Raw genomic sequence first — 12,515 nt, 5'->3', positions numbered from 1 at the left:
GTGGAAATGTTTATTTTAAATTTATACCATTCACTGTAACCCACTCCAGTGTTCTTGCCTGGAGAATCCCATGGACAGAGGAGCCTGGTGGGCTATGGTCCATAAGGTCACAAAGAGTCAGACACGACTGAAGCGACTGAACACCCATTTACTGTACCCTGGTTTATTTGGGGCCAGGTTTTCATTTTTAAATGTTCACTAAGGTGCCGAATCTTTTGTGTGTGTTGACTGTCAATTAAGAGTAGAGGAGAAATTGTATTTAACTGTATTTTAGTTACATCAGTGAACAAATGATCATTGTTACCACCTACACCATAGGTGTAGGACTTTTTGTCCCTAATCCCTCATGGAAAATGTTTTAAATGTAGGCTTAACAATTCTTCATGAATATGAGAAATAGGAAGAAGGTGGGTGAAAAGATTTTTGTATGCCAGACAGAGCTGATTTCTTAGTTCTGTAAATTTGCTCCATTATTCTCCTACCATATCCACTTTTTCCACTTTTGTAATTTCAAGCAATAAATATCCTTTCATAATCAAAATATGTAAAATTATGATCTTAGATGTGTGATCGGTTAAAGCTAGAGTTTATAATGGGTCCTATCCATGTTATATTTTTAATAGAATCTCTCTCTTTTTTTGGTCTAATTTGTGTTTTAATGCCTTATTCAGATGAATGGGTTGTCTAGTTTTCTTAGAATTTGAATACAACCACTGTAGCTCTTAAAAAGGGAGCCAGTGGCAGCCAAAGCCAGTCAATTTTATGGGAGCATGTTCTTTTCTACTGTCTTCTGTGTGCATTATTTTACGGGTATTACTTATAGTTAATTGTTTTTTAATTAAGAACTTATTTAGGGCCTTATTTTTTCCTTTCTGTCTGTCCTTTGGCCATTTTACTACTTGGAAGAGAGGAATTAAGTTAGTAGACCCAAGGCAGCTTTCCTCAGGAGGGTCTGCTTGCAAGGTAGGTGTTTGTCTGGCATCCAGGAACTGGATTGATAATCATTTCTCTACACTGATATGAAATCTTCCCTAAGTAATGAAGGTAGCTCAGTGTGCCTGGATGTTTTGTACAAACAAATGTGGTTTCTACTGAACATCTGCTTTCTTCCTAGGAGTCTGAGATTTTGGTATACAATACTAGGCATTGGAGAAGGAAATGGCAATCCACTCCAGTACTATTGCCTGGAAAATCCCATGGTCAGAGGAGCCTGGTACGCTACAGTCCATGGGGTCGCAAAGAGTCGGACATGACTGAGCGACTTCACTTCACTTCACGAGGCATTAGAACCCACCTGCAAATGCAGGAGACGGAAGAGACATCACTTCCATCCCTGGGTCGGAAAGATCCCCTGGAGGAGGGCACGGTATTCCTGCCTGGAGACTCCCCATGGACAGAGGAACCTGGCGGCCTGTAGTCCATAGGGTCATAAAGAGTTGGACATGACTGAAGCGACTGAGCACGCACACGAGGCAGATAGTACCTGAGTGACCAGCCCCTGTTAAAACTTTGGGCACCGAGCCTCTAATGAGCTTCCCTGGTAGACAGCACTTCACAAGTGTCAGAATTCACAGCTGGAAGAACTGAGCGCATCTTGTGTGATTCCCCTGGGAAGGAGGCTCCTGGAAACTCACACCTGGTTTCCACTGGCCTACCCTGCGTCCCCTTTTCCCTTTGCCGCTTTTGCCTTGCATCTTCTCACTCTAAGAAATCTTAGCATAAGTACAACTGTATGTTTCTAGTTCTGTGAATCCTAGCTATCACCAAACCTGAGACCCTTAATACAGCTACCCATTAATATATTTTCCCATCTGAAGAAGGCAAGAGAAAAATCCATGCAAATGTATGAAGTTTTAGTAAATTGGAGCCTTTGTAAATTTTTTTGGTATTGTAACCTGAAGGAGATCTGAGCATGCTACCCCAAGTTATGCCATGTTGGTGTATTGATTTTATTCAGCTGAGGGCGCTTGAGAACCAGTAGGTGCAGAAAAGGGGTCTGTGACCTCCTCGTTGTACCTAAAAACAAGTCAGTATTTCCCACGAGGTAAGTGCCCTCCCTGTACCAGGAAAAGAAGAGCATTCTCATCAAGGAAACTGGGAGTTGATGCCAAACTGGATCTGTACAAACAAACCTAAACTAACCCTTGCCGTTCAGTGGCTCAGCCGTGTCCAGCTCCTGGCAATCTGATGGACGGCAGCACACCAGGCTTCCCTGTCCTGTATTTCCTGGAGTTTGCTCTAGCTCATGTCCATTGAGTCGGTGATGCCATCCAACCATCTCATCCCCTGTCATCCCCTTCTCCACCTGCCCTCAATCTTTTCCAGCATCAGGGTCTTTTCCAGTGAGTTGGCTCTTTGCACCAGGTGGCCAAACTATTGGAGCTTCAACATCAGTCCTCTTATCTTCCATTCATTTTCCCCAAAGATTTCCTAGTTACTCTTCCATTATTAAATTCCTTTTCTTTTATCTTGTCATCTCTCTACAAATTCTTTATTAACAAGTATATAAGCTCTCAGTCCTAACCACGTCTTTGGATCTTCTTTTTTGCTGTGATGGCTCCTATGTATACATAAAAGTATTAAATAAAATTCATATTCTTTTCTCCTGTTAATCTATCTTATGTTAATTTAATTCTCAGGTCCAACCACAGACTCTGAAAGGTTCCCTATAGGATTCTCAAGTTTTTCCTTTCCCTCCTGCTGGAAGGAATTCTTGGTAAAAAGTGTGTTTCTGTTACCTTGGTTTGTTGTTATCTTTGATGGTACTTATATAGTGGAAAATAAATAATGGGTTAATTAAGTGATATAAAATTTAACCACTTGGTTTAGTAGCTGAGATAATTTTACAGTTTAAATATTAAAAAGTTCTTCAGGGTAGAAGATGCTTCCAGGAATGTATGATGGTATTTTTGGAATTGAAAATCATCATAATGGAATAAATAATAAAATTGCTTTCCAGTTGATGTTTCACGTAGTACATAGGAGGATACTAATGTTTACTATATGTGCCTGCCTTGGTAGCATTTATCCATGCATTAATGATGTGTGTGTATGCTTCACGTGTGCTCTGTGTGTGTGTGTTTATTGGAGGAATTGTCTTGAGGGTTCTATAGAATAATCTTTTGATTGATGAAGGAGAAATGTTTATTATAACTAGATGATTCTGATTGGTTTTTCGAGGAAGATGGATTAAAGAGAATGTCCAAAAAGTGACTGAATAGACTCCACCAAGGAATGAGGAATGAATATAGGAAGGAATTCTCTGATAAGTTTTACCTGAAGCATGATGCAGTCAGATTGACAGGAGCAAAACAGTAGCAACAGTTTCCAGACTCAGGGCAGTTGGAGGCTGTGTTCATGCTGTTCAGATTGAAACCTACTTTCCCATCAAGAGTGATAGCCGCCTTATTTATGGTAAGAACCACCCTTTTCTGTTCACTTGCACTCACACATCCAGTCAGTGCCATGGTGTTTTCACATATTCTTCAAAGTGAATTATTTTCTGTCATCTGTTAATATGAAAGTCTGCAGTTTTAAAATGTGAGAACAAAAGGACTTTATTTTGTTAAGCCCTGGGTTTGCATTTATTAATCCTGTGCCTATTCTTGTTGCTTTGTAATTAACAGAGGATAAATAGTACTGGATTTATTTTAATTCTAGATTCAAAAGAGTTGCTGGAGGAATTTGAAGAATTTCATCTACTCTTGGGTCCTTTGTAAATTTGAGACAATCTAATTGTAACCTTACTTCTGTTTGTCAGCTTTTAAACATTTCTCTCTTGTTCATTTTCTCTTTTCTTACAGCAGCTATTTCTGACTCTCTCACTGTGTTTAAATACACAAGTCCAGCTCCATTTTTACCCTCCCTCAGTGGAGATTTACTGCTATTTTAATAGGAATGTCTTTTTGTTAGGAGTTGGGCATCCAGTGAATTCACTTTTTTGATGTGCTAAAATTAAGATGCCTGTGGGATTATCAAGTGTAGAGGGTCATTATGCAACTAGATATTTAAAAATCTGGAATTAAGACCAGTCTGGGTCTGAATTAGGAATCACTTAGATCTCTGTTTACCTACATACCTATTTACTACCAAAGACGTTTTATAGATGGAATGATGCTTAATTCTAGAACCCTGTACAATTATCTCTATTTAAAAGCCAAATAGTTGAAGAGACCCAGGAAAGGAGATTATGAAAGAAAAAGGAGAACTAGTGAAGAGTGTATTATGAAAGTCAAGGGAGAAGAAACTTGGGAATAAGAAGTGATTGGCAGTGTCACATGCAACAAGGAAAGATTTATAGAGCCCATTGTATTTGGCTCTAGGTTATCTTTGGGGATCTTGATGAGAGTTATTTTAATTGTATGATCAGGCTGGAAACCAGAGCCAGTGGATTGGAAATAAGATTGTGGGGCATCAAGTGTGGACTGCTCTTTGCAGGAGTTTTTAACCGGAAAAGGACAGGATGCTGGTTAGAAGATCAAGTCAGATTGATAAAGGTTTTTTTTTGTTTCACTTAAAAAATTAGTTTTTTTTTTTTCAAAGATGAGAATAGTAGAGAAGAAGGATATAGTAGGAAAATAGAAGGCTTAACTGCGGTAGTGAAGTCCGTGATGGATGTGGAAGGAAGGAACCAAGGTAGGCTGATTTGTCTAAAGAAGAAAGGTCCCTTTTCCTTAACCACTGGGAAGACTCAGGATGGTACATGTAGGAAATTTGGGGGGGTGTCTTGCCTAATAGCCTCAGTGTTATTTTTCAGGGGGAGAGCTAGATTATGATGTATGTCGCAGTGAGTGAAAAAGCTGGTAGGTTCGGAGAGAGCACACCAGACCAGGCAGGGGCATGCTGAAGAATTCCTGGGCGCCGTGGGTGGCTTTCAGTGTCTCATCACGTCCCCTGATACTCATTTGTGATTTCCCTTGGAGGACTCAGTAACTTGATATGGGAAATAGGAGATATTTTTTAGGTCCTACAGAGATGTTGGTTTTGCTATTCAAGTTCAGTAGATTAATAGCTTTAAAAGGAGTTTGAGATGTAAGCAGGAGAGTGGCTAAAGCGAAATAAGTAAGTTAAGTTAAAGAGCCTGGATCTCAAGCCAGTAAAAGTTGTATCATCTCTTCTTGGCAATGAAGAACAAATGTATTAGAAGAAAAGGGAATTGGGCAGATGGGTAGATAAAGCCAGAGGAGGAGATAATGGGGGGAAAAGGAGGTTGGATATACTGTTGCTTCAAAGGTGACGGTTCTGAAAAAACAACAACGACAAAAAAAACCCCACTAGGATAGGTCTGTAGGAGTGAGTGACTGTAGACACGTGGAGTTAGGTTCCATCTGGAAGTCTGAAAACTTGGTAAAGGGTTGAAAACGTGGGCTCTGGACTCAGACTGTCTGAGTCTGAATTCTGTGCCCTCACTTCTTAGGTATGTGATTTCAGGCAGGTTCCAAGTGGTGGTTGACTGTCACTCAAATCAAGATAATAAGAGTGCCTTACTTTAGTTTTATGGTGGGATTGAATGAAGTAATTCTTATAAAGCATTTGTACTATCCCTTGCCCAACTTAACTGCTCAATAAACCTTAGTTCTAGTCGTCATTGTTGTTGTTACCATTATTACTGGCTCTGTCTCATTTAGATCACAATTCTTTTTTAAAAAATTAATTAATTTTAATTGGAGGCTAATAACTGTACAGTATTATGGTGTTATTTGGCCATACATTGGCATGAATCAGCCATGGGTGTACATGTGTCCCCCCATCCTGAATCCTCCTCCCCATCCCCTCCCTCAGGGAATCCCAGTGCACCCATGGAACTTGGACTGATATAGATCTCAACTCTTATGTCACCGCCTAAGAGAGACCCTCCCCAGTCACACTGTAAAATATAGACCCATTCAAATAACTGTCCATCCTATTTTAGTGCCTTGTACTATCCACTGTTGTAATTTAGTTGTTAGTGTGAATATCTCCCCAGTTGAATTATCATCTTCTTTGGTATTGAAGCCAGATCTTATTAACCTTTTTATAAACTATGTGCCTAACACATCAGAAGCATAACCACTCTCCTAAGTCTTTGTTGTGGGAGGAAAAATGGGATCTCTCTGTTGATATAGAAACCACTTGAATACTGCTTGTTTAATAAAGTTGATTTCTGGCATAGTGGTAAAACTTTTAGATAAGGGCAAAAGGTTAAACCACCATCACTAGGGTTTTCTGATCTCATTTTAGAATTTTCCACACAAACAAGTGCACAGTTCTCATTTTACTGTTTTGTTTGGGTGGATAAAGGAATGACTCATCGCTTCCAGGCTGCATTGGATTTAGCCAACTGAGCAAATGCAAACCTCTTGTTTTCGAGGCATTATTTATATGTTGTTGCCATAATGTCAAATCATGACTTTAATCATGAGAGAAATTATATTTAACTTGATTTGAGCCACAGTTGAGGGATGCTGAATGTAGAACTGATAATCAGCTGTTAAAGGAGGTTTTATAAATGTTTCCAGTCTGTTTATAGGTACTTCAGTACAGTGTAGGTGATATTTTATTGTTTGTCCAGCTCACAGTCATTTTAGCTTCCTGAACTCAATCTTACTTGAACATATGACCTTTTTGTGTTACTTTTGTAACCACAGGTATTTGAAACTAAGGCTCAGAAGGAGCAGCTTATGAGATACATTGTAGGCACTTGTTTCTGAACTTCTCACTGGCTTCCAGAGCTTTATAGGAGTGGCTTAAGTTAATGATAATAACATTCTTTTATTTGTATACAATGTCATATAATGTACTCTCATTTTTGAAGTTAAAGAATTGGTATTTGCTCACTCTTCTGAAATGAAAAATGCATTTGAATCATGATGATTTAGTGTAAGTTCCAAGTGTGTTATTGAGCAACTCTGGTTTGGGCAGGGGACTCCCCTGGTGGCTCAACTGGTGAAGAAGCTGCCTGCCAGTTCAGGAGAAACTGGTTCCCTCCTGGGTCGGGAAGATCCCCTGGAGAAGGAAATGGCAACCCACTCCAGTATTCTTGCCTGGGAAATCTCATGGACTGAGGAGCCTGGCGGGCTACAGTCCATAGGGTCGCAAAAGTTGGACCTGACTTAGCAGCTAAACCACTGCTACCACTGGTTTAGAGAAACTAGATTTTAAGAGTTCAAGTTATTTTCTTGAATAGGTAAGTATTCCATGTAAATTTAAGTTTATAAATTGAAAATCTATCCTTCATTGATTTGTATAAGCTTGAGATAAGTTCATCAACTTATAACATTATGTATTTCCAGTCAAATAACCTATCTGTAAATGGACTTTCACATTACAGTATCATCTATACTGGTGATTCTATCATCAATGTTATTTCATTTTGTTACAGATTTTTATTTTATTATCACAAAATTTTATTTGCTGTCAGAAAGTGAAGCATTATGTATAATGGCATATAATTGCTCTGACAATCTGACAGATTCTAGAACATTGACATTTCTTTCATTGTACAAGACACTAGATTCTTGCTAAAGTAATACATATTGTTTTTCTCATCAACGAGGCTTTCTGTTTTAGTGACAGTCAATTGGGGAAAAAAAAACATATTTTCCCTTCTTGAATAATGAAGTAGTCTAAAAATGAAAATATTTTTATAACAAATTACTCTCAATTAATATGATCATGAAATACATGGGAAAGGATCATATTTTCTAGATGGATTGCTAATCTGATGACATTAGTGACTCCTGTTTGATGATATATTACACATCCAATGTTAACAGAACATGTTCCTGATCCTTCACATGCTTTATTCCTAGAATTTAACCCGTGAATTGGAGGACAGGGAAAAACAGCAGCTAGAGATGTTGGATGAACTGAAGGAGATCCAGAAGCACTTTGAGACGTGTGACGCCAAACACAAGCGCGCTGACCTGCAGATCACGAAGCTGACTCAGCACGCCGAGGAGGCCACCAAGCAGGCTGAGCAGTACCTTCTGGAGTTCCAGCAGTCCGAGGGCCTGAGACAGGAGGCAGAGAAGAGGAGAGAGGAGCTGAAGCTGAAAGCTCAGGAGTCCATTAGGCAATGGAAGCTTAAGCATAAGAAGTTAGAACGTGCGCTGGAGAAACAATCTGAAAGTCTCGATCAGCTGTCAGACAAGAATAATCAGGTACAAAAGCCACGTTCCTGAGGAATGATTTCTGCTGTGACCAACCATTCACTCATTTGTCCTTTGAACAAACTCTTGAGTGCTGTGCTGTGTGTGTAACCTATCAAGAGGTTCTTGATAGAAGAGTCTCTGTCTTGACTATCTCAAGGTACAAAGATAAAATCTTTGTACAGCTTTTGTAGTAGTTTAACATTCTGTGGCTTTGCAGAGTTAACCCTTAAAACAGATCCACTCTCCTCATCTGTTTTAGCGTTTAGTTCCCCAGTGCTCCCCATGCTAAGTTGATCAGTCGTGTCTGATTCTTTGCAAACCTATGGACTGTAGCCAGCCAGGCTCCTCTGTCCATGGGAGTGGGTTGCCCTGCCCTAATTTGAAATTATTTTTTAATATCCAAATGGAAGAAAATCACAAAATCTTCATTAATATCACGTCTTTGCCTTCAGTGAATGTATTTTTAAAGTCTCATTTTTTTTGTATATCTCAACTTCAGTATTGGTTGAAAAGAAGCATTTAAGATGCAGTCATTACTGCTGGACCATTTTCTGGCAGCAACTGTAATTTTAGTTAAGTGAGTAACGTTGATAATCTCACTGAGCAGTATTGTCAAATCTCAAGCCTCTTGAAGACTTTTGTGCTCCTTTGATAGCAAGAAAAAGCATTTCATTGATCTGTGTATACATTTAACATCATCTTTTCTCTTGTGTAATCAGTTATTTTAAATGGATTTTATGCTCCTGTGTTGATTCTCAACTCTATCTTTGCATTGAATTAAACTCAGATGTTTATAAGATAATAAGCAGGAAAGTAATGATTGATTTTTATCCATGTTTAGTCTTGGTTTATCACTTCTGCGTTGTCATTTGTCACTTGTCAAGAACTCTGTTTCAGAAGAATAATCATTTGGGTAAGGTGACTGTCTTTCAAAAGAAAGCAAAATGTGGGGCAGTTAGTTATACCTATAAAATCAATTGTCAGCACTTAAGAATGACGGATGCTTATTTCATGACAGATGAGCTGTCATGGACATGATGCTTGCATTTTTACATGCGAATTTCTTCGACATATAAAAGATGGAGAAAGTGATCACTTTGCACTGACTGTGGAATGCTTTTCACTTTAACCCACCTGACACTTAATAGGTGACTCATTGCCCCAAGGTAAAGTCCTTCTGAAGCTTTCAGACTTGAATCTGAATTGATTTGATCCCAGGAAATTGGTCTAGCTTGATTATTCTGTTGTCAGCCTGGTTTGGCAATTGGTTCAATGAGTCTGCCTATAACAGAGGTAGGGAGAGAGAAGAGTGGTTGGGGAAATTGACTGATTGAGAGCCATCTGGGGATTTTACTTAATGAGAGGAAATTTAGAAGGGTCCATGTCATCAGACAGTATCCTAATCCAGGAGAGTTTTCTCGATTGAGCTTTTTAAATATTAAAAATTGTTAAACAATCACTTCCCAGAATACTCCTGCTAAAATTATTTTTATCACTTAGAATTGCTAATGGTAAGCAAAGAAGTAGTTTTAAAGTGATTGCCACAGTTAGGGTAGTATTACAATTATCACAGCAGGCATTGTAATTTCCACTTTAAAAGCCTTAAAAATTAATGCGGCATGTCACAGTTAGAGCAATGGTTAATCAAAGAAGAAAGGGTGACAGATATTTTACTGCAAATTCAAGTGTCCAGTAAGTCTGTGATATGGAAATACATTGTAAATAACTTTGGAAAAAGTATATCTTTAATACCTTACTGAATACTGCCTCAGAAGAATATTTAATTTTGAATGAAACAGGAAACCTCCTTAGGGCAGCGGTAAGACAGTCTACTCGCATTTTGTGTTTTGGGGACAAATATGACCTAAATCAAATCCCTTATGATTATACAGTGGAAGTGGGAAGTAGATTTAAGGGCCTAGATCTGATTGATAGAGTGCCTGATGAACTATGGAATGATGTTCATGACATTGTACAGGAGACAAGGATCAAGACCATCCTCATGGAAAGAAATGCAAAAAAGCAAAATGGCTGTCTCGGTAGGCCTTGCAAATAGCTGTGAAGAGAGGCGAAAAACAAAAGGGAAAAGGAAAGATATAAGCATGTGAATGCAGAGTTCCAAAGAATAGCAAGAAGAGATAAGAAAGCCTTCTTCAGCGATCAATACAAAGAAATAGAGGAAAACAACAGAATGGGAAAGACTAGAGATCTCTTTAAGAAAAGTAGAGATACCAAGAGAACATTTCATGCAAAGATGGGCTTGATAAAGGACAGAAATGGTATGGACCTAACAGGAGCAGAAGATATTAAGAAGAGGTGGCAAGAATACACAGAAGAACTATACAAAAAAGATCTTCATGACCCAGAGAATCACGATGGTGTGATCACTCATCTAGAGCCAGACATCCTGGAATGTGAAGTCAAGTGGGCCTTAGAAAGCATCACTACGAACAAAGCTAGTGGAGGTGATGGAATTCCAGTTGAGCTATTTCAAATCATGAAAGATGATGCTGTAAAAGTGCTACACTCAATATGCCAGCAAATTTGGAAACTCAGCAGTGGCCAGAGGACTGGAAAAGGTCAGTTTTCATTCCAATCCCAAAGAAAGGCAATGCCAAAGAATGCTCAAACTACCACACAATTGCACTCATCTCACATGCTAGTAAAGTAATGCTCAAAATTCTGCAAGCCAGGCTTCAGCAGTACGTGAACCGTGCACTTCCTGATGTTCAAGCTCGTTTTAGAAAAGGCAGAGGAAGCAGAGATCAAATTGCCAATATCCACGGGATCATGGAAAAAGCAAGAGAGTTCCAGAAAAACATCTATTTCTGCTTTATTGACTATGCCAAAGCCTTTGACTGTATGGATCATAATAATCTGTGGAAAATTCTGAAAGAGATGGGAATACCAGACCACCTGACCTGCCTCTTGAGAAATCTGTATGCAGGTCAGGAAGCAACAGTTCGAACTGGATGTGGAACAAAAGACTGGTTCCAAATAGGAACAGGAGTACATCAAGGCTGTATATTGTCACCTTGCTTATTTAACTTCTATGCAGAGTACATCATGAGAAACGCTGGACTGGAAGAAACACAAGCTGGAATCAAGATTGCCGGGAGAAATATCAATCACCTCAGATATGCAGATGACAGCACCCTTATGGCAGAAAGTGAAGAGGAACTGAAAAGCCTCTTGATGAAAGTGAAAGAGGAGAGAGAAAAAAGCTGGCTTAAAGCTCAACATTCAGAAAATGAACATCATGGCATCCGGTCCCATTACTTCATGGGAAATAGATGGAGAAACAGTGGAAACAGTGTCAGACTTTATTTTTTGGGGCTCCAAAATCACTGCAGATGGTGACTGCAGCCATCAAATTAAAAGACGCTTACTCCTTGGAAAGAAAGTTATGACCAACCTAGATAGCATATTCAAAAGCAGAGACATTACTTTGCCGACTAAGGTCCGTCTAGTCAAGGCTATGGTTTTTCCATTGGTCATGTATGGATGTGAGAGTTGGACTGTGAAGAAGGCTGAGTGCCAAAGAATTGATGCGTTTGAACTGTGGTGTTGGAGAAGACTCTTGAGAGTCCCTTGGACTGTAAGGAGATCCAACCAGTCCATTCTGAAGGAGATCACCCTGGGATTTCTTTGGAAGGAATGATGCTAAAGCTGAAACTCCAGTACTTTGGCCATCTCATGCGAAGAGTTGACTCATTGGAAAAGACTCTGATGCTGGGAGGGATTGGGGGCAGGAGGAGAAGGGGACGACCAAGGATGAGATGGCTGGATGGCATCACTGACTCAATGGACGTGAGTCTGAGTGAACTCCAGGAGTTGGTGATGGACAGGGAGGCCTGCTGTGCTGCGATTCATGGGGTCAGACATGACTGAGCGACTGAACTGAACTGAACTTTCCAAAAGTGACTCCAGGGTATATTTGGAAGAGTATGTTAAAGTAAAAGTGATACTGGTTTACAAGCAAAGCACGTTATAGTTTAGAGAATGAATTAATTGTTTTTAAGTAACTTTATTGAGCCCTTTCATGTGCTCAACAGATGCAGTCTTTGCATTTTCAAAATAGTTCCTTGCCTACTTCCATCTCTTTTTCCAGGTTCACTTATTTTCTGTTTTAAGATGTGCTGCTTAAAAATTCATTAGAAAGCCAAAAGCTTTTCTTCTCTTAACTATTGCTTTTATTTTTTTTTCCTGCTTTTTACATTACATTATGAAATCTTGGTAAGATGTCAGATATATATTATATTACAAAACTGTTTCATTATTGAGGAATATGGCACATCAAGTAAATAGCATATCGTTGCAGAAAGAATCCAGACAGGTCAGTATGTATACTTTTCTTAAAAGACACTGACATAAATGGTTACA

General features: G+C 39.1%; 1 protein-coding gene across 8 annotated transcripts in view; it reads left to right on the top strand.

Annotated features, from left to right (window-relative positions):
• The window catches only part of CEP128 (centrosomal protein 128), a 456,691-nt gene that overhangs the window by 151,830 nt on the left and 292,346 nt on the right, over positions 1-12,515 (top strand). For all 8 annotated transcript variants that reach the window (XM_069595215.1, XM_069595218.1, XM_069595214.1 and 5 more), the window contains one exon: positions 7,791-8,141. In XM_069595215.1, coding sequence (XP_069451316.1) covers positions 7,791-8,141 — 351 coding nt within the window. The remainder of the gene's footprint in view (positions 1-7,790; positions 8,142-12,515) is intronic.

Source organism: Ovis canadensis, chromosome 7 (genome assembly GCF_042477335.2).
Source record: "Ovis canadensis isolate MfBH-ARS-UI-01 breed Bighorn chromosome 7, ARS-UI_OviCan_v2, whole genome shotgun sequence".
NCBI lineage: Eukaryota > Metazoa > Chordata > Mammalia > Artiodactyla > Bovidae > Ovis > Ovis canadensis.
This window is presented reverse-complemented; position numbering and strand designations above follow the sequence as displayed.